The 13,283-nt window shown below is 40.2% G+C and overlaps 1 protein-coding gene and 1 long non-coding RNA gene across 3 annotated transcripts in view; one reads left to right on the forward strand and one right to left on the reverse strand.

Annotated features, from left to right (window-relative positions):
• The window catches only part of ACOT12 (acyl-CoA thioesterase 12), a 50,879-nt gene extending 43,113 nt beyond the window's left edge, over nt 1–7,766 (reverse strand). The window contains exons 1-2 of one of the 2 annotated variants that reach the window (XM_025866721.2): nt 7,446–7,766; nt 368–437 (exon numbers count right to left, since the gene is read on the reverse strand). In XM_025866721.2, coding sequence (XP_025722506.1) covers nt 368–437; nt 7,446–7,572 — 197 coding nt within the window. In that variant the 5' untranslated portion in view covers nt 7,573–7,766. The remainder of the gene's footprint in view (nt 1–367; nt 438–7,445) is intronic. The other variant, XM_073887498.1, reaches the window with a different exon arrangement.
• Nucleotides 1–13,283, forward strand: part of LOC112819898 (uncharacterized) — a 64,071-nt gene that overhangs the window by 1,815 nt on the left and 48,973 nt on the right. The gene's annotated exons all lie outside the window — the stretch shown is intronic.

Consider the following 13,283-nt stretch of genomic DNA (forward strand, 5'->3'; position numbering starts at 1 on the left):
TTTACCCAATAACCTAATGATGAAATTCACCATCACAGACCTACTTATTATCATTAATTATTCTTCTAGTAGAGGAAGAAGCAACTAAGAAGCAGCTTTTAGAAATCCTGCTCTGTCTCTACCAAAAGGTATCTATTCTGAGAGCTGTGTCTCACAAAATCAGGACTATGAATTTACACTTAAAAGTCTTTACTAAAAGTAGGTCCTGCAATTACTATTTTACTGATTTACACGAGGTCAAGTATTATTTATTTGATTAACAAATTGGATCACTGAGTCCAAATAAATAGGCAAAGGTGCCACAAATCTATATTGTAAATGAGGCAATAAGCCCAGGAGAAAGGTGTGGTAGAGTGATGCCACTTACCTAGCTGTCTCCGCAAATTGTATGTCATCCACTGAGGCTGTAACACAGGAAACCCCAGCATGTTTTTCAGCTTCAAAAAACAGGTAAAAATGTGCTGCATTAATAGTTATGTCTAAATCATAAGGGAAAAGAAATAAAAAATTAAATGGACTTATTCTAGTAACTCATCCTCTGGTTCAGTAAAGTACCACTATGCCCACACTTGTGGATGATCTGGATCAGTAACAGTTCTTTCATTCTGTAAGTTGTATTTCTACTGCATGGAAATTACTGTACTTTCTTCTAAGTTTTAACTTACACTGTCTTTGATTTGAAATTTAATACCTAGTATACCTAGCTATTGAAATAGCAATTTTAGTAAGTTGGTGCCAACTTTAAATATTTTGTCAGATACTACCCTCCTTTTGTTTTAAAAACAATGCATTAAAGCTGTATGCATTATCCCACATAATCAGAAGCTACATATACTTAGACCAGTTAACATGTATAAGCATTGAACAGTATGGAGACCCTGAGATCATACCCCAAATCAGAGAGCAACTTCTCTGGGTATCACAGAAATACTCAGCACATACTAGGTATTTAGTCAATACTTATTGTTCATTATTACCAAATTCAGTATGCATTAATTATGTTGGAGAGGAGAGTATTAAATAGTGTGGAAAGAGATTAAGGAAGAACCCTAGCTATTTCCATATTACATTTAATTGGTTGAGGGTTTTTTTATTATTGATTTTGTTTTATATAGAAATATCAGAACTTACTCTCTTTAGGAAAAATGTGGACATGTGCTTCTGCCAGAATCTGATTTTGATGAACAGTCAGTTAAAACTGAAATAGACTGCACTGGCTTTTTAGGAAATTTTAACCCCATTTTAATTTTGGAGACATCACTCCTGCTGCCACATTATGGAAGAGACTGAATTACACTGACATTGTCTTCTTTGTGTAGAAACCTTAACTGCAATAATAACTGACAGTGCAAGATAAAGAGAGGTGAGAAAATACTCCAAAGAGCAGGTATTTAGGACACTCTTTCCTATAATCTCATTTGTAGAAAATTGGACATTTTGGTTTTACCAGTTGGAAATAATTAACTGTTCTTCCAAACATGCACATAATATAAACTGAGTTAGCGGAAAAGTAACCATAGGGGCACTGTGTGTGTGAGTAACGGAGAGGGGACGACTGGCTTCCCAGCTATTAAGTTCAGTGACAGGAAGGGAATGTAAAAGGACCAGACTCTAGAAATACTCAAGTTGGGCTCAAATGAATTCAGTGTATCAAACACCTATTAAATTCCTGCTGATTTCCAGACACTGAGCTGAGTCAGTCCTACCTCTTACCAAGTGTACTCGGTGGCAATTAGAGAGCTAGCCATACATAGTCGGTGCCCTTTTAGAGCTTAAGATTTCCAGAGAACTACTGGATCCTTGCAAATAATACACTATGAAACATTGACTAAGGAGTACCTAATACACAGTCATTCTACTTGCCTGACATGAAGGAACAGGATGTGGAGTTTATTAAACTATTCTTGTTAATAAAGTGTTACCATGTGTGTCAACATAAGTGACCAATTTTGAATGATTTAAATGATAACTAAAGTGCTAAAGCAGACTCTGTGATGAGTGTGGAACCCTCCACACTCATTTAGTCCCAAGGCTAAATTTTTATTTTATATATCAAGCATCTATTTTATATATATGTAAATATATATAAATTATGTCCCATATATATAGCACTATATATAATTTATATGTCATATATATAATTTATATGTCATATATATAATATATAGCACTATACTAGACTGGGATCATGAACAAACATTATCATAATAGTTACCATTTATTAAACACTTATTATTGACCAGGCGCTGAGCTAAGTATTTATGCATGTCAATTACATGAGGTTGGTACAATTATTACTTTAATTTTACAAATGAGGAAATTTAGGTTTAGAAAGATTGACTCCATTGTTCTAAATAGTGATTTTGACTACAGAAGCAATAGAAACTCTCAGAAAAGAGCAGTCAAGGAACACTCTTTAGAGAAGTGCTTAGCTAAATGTGGGCTTCAGAGGCTCAATAGCCATGGTTTAGACTATAGACTTTTAAGGGTCATTAAAAAGAAAAAACAAAAATATGGGGACCCAACATAGGACCACAATTTGTACATGTGATTGTTTTATTTTGTTTACAATTGTGTCATGTATGAATTTAAAAGACCAGCTTGCTCTGATTCTTGATTTTGATTGTCCTTCATACAGTACACCAATAAAAGTGGAAGAACTCTAAAGCTATTACTGATTTCCTTGAGAAATTGAGAGAGAGGCTGGGAATAGTAGCAGAGTAGCTAAGTGGTTGTAATCCAGATATGAGATGATGATTGTTTAAAATGGTGGTATCTCCATTCATTCATTCCTTTAAATAATGTTGAATGAATTACCTGTGATATGCTAGCCTCTATGTAAGGGGCTGATAATATAAAACAGCCATGATCTCTGTTCTCACAGAATCTAGTGGAGAAGCCAGGGATTAATAAAATGAATAAGTAATAACAAAATGAATTAAGTGCTCTGAAGAAAACATGAATTGTATGGGAATCGTAACTGAGAAACCAGACCTAGGTGGGATGTCAGGGAAGATTTCCATGTGGAGGGGGATGCTTCAGCAGAGATCTGAAGGATGATTAAGACTAAAATACATGTGTTGGGGAGGAAGAACAGAGAAAAGGTGAGCAAAATGAACAGAGGGAAACAATTACAAAGATCCTGATCAAAGTCTTTGAGGATAAAATGCAGAAAGCAAGAGGGGTGCCTGGGTGGCTCAGCTGGTTAAGCGTCTGACTCTTGATTTCAACTCAGGTCATGATCTTGGGCTCCACACTCATCACAGAGTCTGCCTGAGATTCTCTCTTTCCCTCTCCCTCTGTCCATCTCCCCACTCGAGTGTGCACACACACTCTCTCTCTCTAATAAATAATAAAATCTTTGGGAAAAAATGCAGAAAGCAAGAAGGAGAGCTGGTAAGGCTGAAGGGTTGGCTGAGAATGCGCTATGCACAGGGCCTTGAAGTTCTTGGTTAACAGTTTTATAATTATTATTAAAGATATTGTTCCACTGTCTTGCTATGATCTTCTTCAATCTGTAAATGTATGTCTTTCATCACATGTGGGAAAATTTCAGCTACTATTTCTTTAAATATTTGTTTTATGCTTCATACTTTTTCTCATCTCTTTTGGGGCTCCAATGACAAGTATGTTACACCTTTGGAAGTATTTTTTCATAAATCTGTTTGTTCATTTTTGAAATTCATCTTTTCCCTTTTCTAAAGACTATATAATTTCTATTGTCCATTTTTATGTTTACTCACTCTTTGTCCCCTCCAGTCTGCTGTTAAGCCTATCCAGTGAATTTTTTTATTTCAGATACAGTAATTTTCAGTTCGGGAATTTCCACTTGGTTCTTTTTTTGTGTTTCTATTTCTCTGCTGAAACTATCTTTTCATTCTTTATGATCATAGTTTTTATTATATCCTCAACCGTAGTTATAATAGCTGCTACAGAATCCCAGAAGCTTAATTCTAGCACGGGGGTCATCTAGGGATTGATCTCCATTATCTTTTCATTTAAGAATGCATCATATTTCCCTGTTTCTTTGTATATCAAGTAATTTCGGACTCTATGGTAGCCATTATGAGCGATAAATCGTAGAACTTATGTATTCTTAACATGTTCTTCTGAAGAGTACTATTTTGTTCTGTTTTTTTTTTCAAGTAAGCAGTTAACTAAACTCAAACTATAAAACTCTTGTCTCCCTAGAGGTTGGGATAGCACTTTTCAGTTCTTTTGGCATTATCTAGGAAGGTTGGAGTTTCTCCTATGCATACATGATCCAAGGTTCACCAGATATTTGAGCAAAAAAACATAGATTTTAGGGCACTGCCTCTCTGGTTCACTCCTTTCTTGAATTCTCCTCACATTTCAGTAGCTGTGTTTTCCCCAAATCCTCTGGCACTTCAAATAAGGCAAGTCTGTGGGCTTTCCATCAGAAATTTAGTTGGCAACAGAATGGAGTCTTTTTTGAGGCTTAACGTCATTAAAAAATAAACAAAATGAAACAGAGAAAGTTAGCTAGTACCACTCTCTTCTAAGTGTTGACTTCCAAATGTTCTAAATCTGCTTTTGTTCACTTGTCAGTTGCCATTAAGTAGCTTTTATTTAATGTTTTTCTCCAGAGTTTATAGTTGTTATCTCTGCAACATTTTTTAAAAATTTTATTTATTTGAGAAAGAGAGAGAATGAGAGATAGAAAGCACGAGAGGGAAGAGGGTCAGAGGGAGAAGCAGACTCCCTGCTGAGCAGGAAGCCCGATGTGGGACTTGATCCCGGGACCCCAGGATCATGACCTGAGCTGAAGGCAGTTGTTTAACCAACTGAGCCAACCAGGCGCCCAACATTTTTTTTTTTTTTTTGATAGGAGATACTTACCATGCTAGATACTTAAAGCCCTTGATAAGGAAGACAATGGGGGAAGATAAACAACCTATGATATGATCAGATTAGCACCTTCAAAAAATACTTCAGATGCAGGGTGGAGAAGAGACCAGAATGAATGGAGAAGATCAGTTTAGAAACCACTGCAGAAGTTTACATGAAGGATGATGGTGGCTTGGCCTAGGTGGTGGCAATGGAAGCATAGCAAAGTGTGTGGGTTTGGGTGATTCCTTTAAGGTAACATTGACAGGACTTGGTTCATGGGTTGAATATGTAGAGGGTGAAGCAAGGTAGAGAGAGGTATCAAGAATGGATAACCCCTAGATTTCTGACTTGCCCAACTGGGTGGCTTGCATGCCATTCCTGAGAGAATGAACCCTGGAAAAGATTCAGAAGTGAAACAGAGGGATATGCGAGTTTGTGATATTTCAAAATCAGAAACGGATATGGAGGGTGGAGGATGCCTCAGATATGGCTTCAATCCTCTAGGCTTAAGGAACTAGAAAAATGGGGCTACTAACAGAAATGAGGTTTAATGCCAAAATGATAGTGAATATATTAAATCTTTTTTTAAATATTAAGAAGATATTTTGGAATCTAGCAGTGCCCGGGAGTCACGGCTGTGCCTTGGGGGCTATGACTATATGATCATTATTTATCATAATAAGTGGCTGTAAAGAAGTGCTGGTCAATAAGGAACTCTGGCCGGGAAAATGCCAGGAAAAGCAGTTTTTGTATTATCCTTATTATATAAAGTAAAGCACTATGGTGCAACATTTCTCTGCCATAGATTCTGTTAGACCTTCGCTAAATAAAATCCCTTGCTTATATGGTACTTCTCACCATGGAGTGTTTAACACAGGTATCTCCATGTGTCCAAAAAAACTATATCTTAAAGGTTTCTTTAATGTTGTATTGTTAGTAATCTAACTATTCATCCAGAGTAATTGGTTATCAATTGAATCAGTCTATGGTCTGAGTTTCCCAAGAAATTTTTGTGACAGTTGCAGGAGGCCAACTGTTTATCTTTTACAGGGCAGAGGCACAAAGGGAGGTAACTAAAAGTCACTGCAATATTCACACAATATATTCAGTTGCCTTGGCAATAAGGCATCGTTATTATTAGCAACCTCAATGATTTCTACACTAGTTTCTCTTAGATGTGAATTAATTTTATATTCATGCTTCTATTATTTATGTTATTAAAATCAACCTCAAATACTGATAAAAAACTGTTAAGACAGAAACCAAACAGACCCATCAACAAACAGAAAACAAACAAGCAGATTGGCATAAATACATGACTAAATTTTGTGGGCAGTTAACACGGGGATTAGGAACTCTACTGATGTTCAGTGAGAAAAGCAAGGTTCTGTAAATCATCTGAGTTTTACTTTTGTCCTCTATAAAATAAGGAGTCCTAAGATACATGATCTTAAGCTCCTTCCAGCTTTATTGTTTTATCCTAACATATTTTCCTTCAAAATGTACATTTGCTGAGTCTGTTAAGTGCCATATGCAAAGCCTGACTTCATTTTAGAAATGAGATTCCAAGTTCTAGACCCAACCGTCACCAACCTACCCATCCATAAAAGCAGGAGGTCTTTATTTAGAGCTTACTAAGCACTGGAGGACTAGCTATAGTTCACATCTTAATTAGCCAGGCAAGAAATAAAGAGGTGAACAGATCAATACACAAAATAATTACAGATTGTGCTACGTGGTATGAAGTAAATAAAAAGGGCATTGTGATCAAACTGCTGAAAGGGTACAAACGTAAACAGGTGGCCAAGAAAGACTTCTCTGAGGAAAGGATATTTAAGCTGAGATATAATGACGTAAAGGGCCAAGAGAAGAGCATAATGGTAAAATGAGAAGCAGGTGCAAAGGTCCTGAGAAGAGACTTAAATAAGGGTGTGGGAGCCACAGACTGAATGCAGGAGCAGGTATGAGAGGTGAGTAATCTATCAAGCCAGACATTAAAGAGATGTGCAAAAATGTAAACCAATACCATGCCTCTAAGTACATTTTTCTTATTGTTAAAATTATAGTTGTTTTTTCAATAAAACTATGTCATGGGTTTATTCTTGTTCTTTTTCAATGAATTAATTTTTAAAGATTTCTATTATAGTAAATATCAACAAAAATAACCCACATAAACAAAAGCTCTCGGGGTCCTCACTTATTTAATGCAGTAAAGTAGTCCTAAGACTAAAACGTGTGAGAATCACTGGTCTAGGTCATTCCCAGTGTTGGATGAACTATCTCAGTCCTTACGGTCCCCAGCTGCACAGGGCTCACAACTGTAAATACCCTTTCCTGTCTTCCCTCTCCTCACTGATCCGGGGTCTAGCAACCGTGCGGGCTGAGGCTCCGAGCGTCAGTGGGTCGGCCCGCACCCGGGTCCTCGGGATCCCCCCTTGTCCCGCCACCCCACATCCTCACACCCAAGCCCGCGCGCCACTTCCCAGACACCCCCTACCACCACACACGCGCCGGACACCCCCGCCACCCGGGCCTTCCGGCCTCCCGCCCTCCCCCGCCAGCCCCCACAGCACTCTGCCCCGTCAGCCCCCTACCCGCCAGGCAGGCGGTGGCGTCGATCCACTTGAGCAGCTGCCCCGCGCTCAGCTCGCCGCGCGGGTTGGCGTGCGCAGGCTGGATGGCCTGGCTCATGCGCACCTCTCCCGGCGCCGGGCGCTCCATGGCCCGGCCCGCAGCGAAGCCCCCGGGGCCGAGGGCGTCGGGCTGGGTCGGGCCGCGCTGAGCCCGCCTCCGCTCCGCAGGGCACCGGCGCCGCCCGCCCCCCAGGCCGTGAAGCCGGCTCCCGGCTGGCCGCCAGGCCCCGCCAGTGCACAGGGAGGTGGGATTTGGGGTGCCAGGAATATCAGCCAATCCGGGGCCGCCGAAGTTGGCAAAGCTGGGAACGGTCCGAGTTTCTTACCTGTGAGGGGAGGATAGCAGTACTTATGTCAGAGGACTGTGAACAGAATTAAATGAGGTAATGTACGCAACTCCTAGCATGTGCCTGGCTAGGCAGATACAGGTGTTTGCTAAGCAAGTAAGTAGTGAGGTTAACATCCGTCCGAAGAACCCGACAGGACTGATTAGTTAAATGCTGTCCAGACAGTGTGGACTTTTAGAAGCTGGCTTCTGAGTATTTGACTACCTTTCCCCTGCTGGCTGTTGACGGCCAGGTAGAGTGCGCACCTTCTCATTCTTAGGATGTTATCATAGCTCCCCAAAACCCTTTGTTATTGATCATTTTGTTATGAAATTACCCTCACTGCCAAACACACACACACACACACACACAGTGTTATGTTTGCAGGCACATCAGAGTCACTCAACGGAGAAAGGCAATCTTGGTTTTAATCTAGAGCATTTAATCTAATGGTCCAGAGCATTTAATCTAGAGCATTAATCTAGACTAGAAACTGTCACCTCACTATTAATGATCCCAGCAAATCCCAAGACACTCATCTTTACAGAAGACAAAATCTAAAGTATTAAATGAGAATTTTCATTCTCAGCTGGTAACACATAAAAGCTGTTACACTTACTAGAGCTGAAATCAGTGACTTTACAATGCAGTTCTCATTAAGGAAATGGTGACAGCAGAAAAACCTCCAGCATGTGATACATTCCTAGTTCCTGTATTGTTAGGGCCGGCTGCACCTGGGAGAGCATTTACAGGTGAAGACATGGAAGCCGGCGGAGATGACGCAACGCGTCAGGCATGCAGCTGACATCATAGGAGCAGCTAAGGAAGTAGGAGCATCTGGTTTGAACTCAGGGCTCCTGACTGTCCAGAGTAGCTTACCACAAAACCTAACCGACTCCAGCAAACTGGTGATGCTTTCTCATCCTTCTGCAGCCTGCCAAACCCTAGCCTAGAGATACCAGATTGGAGAGTCTGGTCATTTTGCTTCTCCTTTTAAAGATCTTATGAAAGAGAAGAACGAATGCAACATGGACTTAACAACTTTTAGGATCCTCTGTGGGTAGGTTTTGGTCCCATACAAGCATAAATAAAATGCTTAGGCAAGCATTAAGTTTGGTTTTTATAAAAAGCATAAAAATGACTTTTTAAAACAAAGTAAAACTCATGCCTCCCAGATGGTCCTCATATGCAAGTATATCCTTATTTCAATAACAGTGTTATTACTCATATCACCCCTCTTTAGAAAACGCCTCTAGAGTTCTTAATACCATTTTAGCAGATTCGATTATTGTTCAGCACATATTCATTCCATCCACTGATAACTTCATGGGAGGCATGTATTAATGTCGGGCTAGGCCACATGACTTGCTTTGGAATGGAACATGGGGAGGTAAGGGTGTATCAATCCCAAGCCTAGCCCTTCGAAGCAGCATGTGTTCCAATTCTTGGGACTACGTGACATCTGCCACGGGAAGATGATAGGCCTGAGGAGCTTTCTCCAGCAGCAACTGGGTGCTATGCTGAATTCACCTATTGCAGAGCCACCCAGCCAACCTGCAGACTAAATAAACAGTTGGCTCTCAAATTCTTGTTGGAGGGTATGCTTTAGGGAAAATACTTTTTTCCATCTCTCTTCTTATGTTTTGTGCTCCTTGTTCTCAGTTTTCTATAAGCTTGACCACTACCTTGCAATGTGACCCAGGGCAAACATTTCATTTCCTCATCTCCAGAATGAGGGGGTTAGAGCAGGCATGCGGGCTCATATATGGGACATAACTACTTGTTGTATGTCCCGTGATTTGGAGATTATATGTTACACAGCAATAACTGATGGTTACATAATAAATTTCATTTATTAATATTTTAGAAAATTTATTAAGTTACCAGAAATAAGGTTTGCATTATGTTGGTTTTCTCATTTTGGATTAAAAAAATGGCGACTAAAATGGTAATATTACGTATATACTCATTAACTTGGTTTCTTGTAAATTAGAGGAATTTCAAAATATTTTAAGCATAGGTGTGAGAAGGTAGCTTTTCAGAGTGACTGTCCGGGACAGCTTATATTTGCATATGTATGTTTAGGGATGTTTGATCCAAAAGCAGACAAGTTCACAAACTCACTATTGTGTTTTCTTATGTGTATTATCTCCTATTTAGATGTCCTTTGATTATGGTTTCATATCTTTTGTTGGTTTCTCACTGATTTTCATTTTCGGCCTCTGCCTGAAACCACTGTTCTTATGTTTTTGTGAATGGTCTCTTTTTCTCCCACACAATGAAAATGTCATCTGCATGTGTGAACATTTGCTGTATCCTTTATCTGTCAAGGATTTTTGCTATTATGTTTAAAGAAAAGGCTTCCATTTTCCATTTCTGTTTAGAGACATCTTTTGAAGATGAGCAGAATGTGAAGCCAGCTTGATTTTTTTTAAAGGTCATGCACAAGAGCAGGAAAGCAGATCGGGAGGAGTGTGGAAAGTATGATAATCACTAGAATAATGAGAACTGCTTTAGGGTGTTGGAGTGGGAAGGAAACTAGACAGTCTAACCCCCTCATTCTGGAGATGAGGAAATGAAATGTTTGCCCTGGGTCACATTGCAAGGTAGTGGTCAAGCTTATAGAAAACTGAGAACAAGGAGTATAAAACGTAAGAAGAGAGATGGAAAAAAGTATTTTCCCCAACGCATACCCTCCAACAAGAATTTGAGAGCAGTTTATTTAGGAGGAAAGTGCAGAGAGCCCTGGTAGGGGAATCAAAGTGTGGTCCCCAGACCAGCAGCATAGGCATTGACTGGGAGCTTGTTAGAAATGCAGAATGTCAGGCCCCACCCCAGACCTGCTGAATCAGAATCTGCATTTTATTAAGCTTCCCAGGTAAGTCATAAGCACATGAAAGTTTGTGAAGAACAGCCTAAGTTACCCTCCTAGAGACACAGGAGCTGGAGTCTTTACCTTCCAGCTTCGCCCCCCCCCCACCCCCGCCCCCATCCTTCATTGACTAAGGGCTGCTCTGGGGAGCACTAACTCCCTAGCACTTATGCTGACTACAGGGCAAGAGCTCTCCCTCAGGAGACAGTGAGACCCTGTCAGCTTGCGCTGTGTACTGGAATGGTGAGTGCTGAGCGCATTCAGGCAAGGCACAGAAAGCCATGAATAGAGTCTTTGCATTTTAGGAGTTGCCAACTTTTTCCAGGTTCTCTTCCTCTTCTTTGCTCTTGGTCCCTACTCTTGGGATCAGTCTCACCTTGGGGAATTGGACTGTCCCATTTAGCACCTGGAACCTCAAGCCAACCTTTCCCCTGTTTGTCCCTGTGCTTCCAGTGGCCCCAGGTCGCAGACAGACAAGCGTTAGCTGTAACGAACTATAGAAATGATCCCTGAAAGTAGAGTCTTAGACAAGCATTAGCTGTACAACCTAGGAGTCACCTAATGTGTGTGGAGCGCAGCACTTTATTTGTTTGAACAAAAGCCATGTGTATAGAGTCCACGTTTTTCACTTCCCCAGATTTGCTGGGTCCCACCTTCATCCCAGGCACCGCTCAGTGGAGACCCCTGGATGCCAACACCACTACTTGTCAATATCCTGGACTATAGTGATTGTTTTCAAATATGGAACCAGACTTGCCTCCTAGAATAAATCCCACTTGCTCATGGTGTGTAATTCTTTTTATATATTGCTGAATTCTATTTGCTAATATTTTGTTAAGGATTTTTACATCTATATTTTTGAGAGATATTGGTCAGTAGTTCTCTTTCTTTTTACTTTCTTTCTTTGTCTGGTTTTGATGTCAGGTTCATGAAGTGAATCAGGAAGTATTCCCTCTATATTCTGGAAGAGGTTGTATAGATTTAAGTGTTTTTCTAGAATTCTTCAGTGAAACCATCTGAGTGCTGGAGACTTTTTTGATAGGTTTCCAAATTATATATTCAATTATAAAAATAGTTTTAGAGCTGCTCAACTTAGATATTTCGTACGGGGTGAGTTGTGGTAGTTTCTGGTGTTTGAGGAATTGGTCCTGTTTGTCTCAGAGAAGGTGGTTTACCAAAGGTAGAGATTGAGCTAGCGTCTGATCAGGTGCTTTGATGCTATTTGGCAGAGCTCCCGCATTGCTTCTTAGCCCCTAAAGTTGACCTTCCTTTGCCTCTAGTTTCCCGTCAGGTGTCTTCAGTCTCCCGCCCTCAGCATTCCCTTGCTTTCTAAGCTGGCTCTCAAGGAATTCCTTCTCTAACAGTGGTTCTCAAAATTCTCTGGCCCTACCCACATGTGCTAGATCAGGAACTGTGGGGTGGGGCAATAATCTCTGTTTGAACAAAAATTGCATGTGATTCTGTTGCACACTAATGTTTAAGAATCCCTGGGATGGAGCTGTCATCGCAGTCTTTCGCAAGCATATCTTCAGTTTAACAGGGGCCCTTTGTCATCACTAAAGCAATTAGTGATGCAGGAGAAAGAGCCACAGCCTTGGGTCCAGAGAGATGTGTTTGTGTCTGAGCTGGACTCTCCTCTTGCTGGTGTTGATCTTGAATATGTCACTCAGCTGATTTGTGTCATTAGGTTTTCTTCTTTTTATAAAATGGGGGTGCTCTCCCTACTTCATAAGATTGTAATTTGATAACAAATGTAATCATGATAAACACTATTTACTGAGGGTCCTTTAATCCTCACAACAACCCTGAAAGTAATAATCCCTTTTTAGAGTTGAGAACTCAAGCCCAGATAATGTCATAAATACTCCTAACATGCTCCACAGCCCTGTGAAGTGGGGAACTATTATAATGGCTATTTCATAGATAAGGAAACTGAAGCAACTTACCCAAGACCATACAAGGAAGTCATAAAGCCAGGATTCAAATCCAATAGTCTGGCTGTTGTCTCAGCTAGGCTGAGAAGTTGACCAATGGGGTCAGGATCGCACAATTAGGAAATGGGAGAGATGGGAGTTTACCCAGATCTTTCTAACTCTAAAGGCCATGCTTCTTCTAGTCTAAGCCACTTTGTTCGTTTGTTCATTCATTCATTCATTCGTTCACTCATTCAGTGCCTATTCATGAATGCCTACTGTGTCCCAGGGACTGTTCTAGGCATTGGATACATGAAATATTGAGTGAAACAGAAGGAGTCTGTGACTTTATAGAATTCGTAGTTTAGCAGATAACATAGGAAAGTGTGACAGAAACACATTGTTCTAATAAGGATGAAACAGACTGATAAATACGGATGGAAACATGCTGATGGCTGTGGGCAGCTCTTTAGATTATATCCTACAGTTAACCATTTACTAGACTGAAGGTCAATCTTGATTTGTGTACATGTTTTTTAAACAATCACAAACTTGCAGAAAAGTTGGAAGTACCCATACAAAGAACTTATTTTTCCCTGAAATATTTGAGAGTAGGTTGCCAACCTGATGGGTCTATTACTCCCAAATACTTTAGTGTGAATTTCCTATAAATAAGACATTTTCCTGT

This window comes from Callorhinus ursinus, unplaced genomic scaffold (genome assembly GCF_003265705.2).
Source record: "Callorhinus ursinus isolate GAN/ISIS: 27379988/994484 unplaced genomic scaffold, GSC_fseal_2.0 scaffold3, whole genome shotgun sequence".
Lineage (NCBI taxonomy): Eukaryota > Metazoa > Chordata > Mammalia > Carnivora > Otariidae > Callorhinus > Callorhinus ursinus.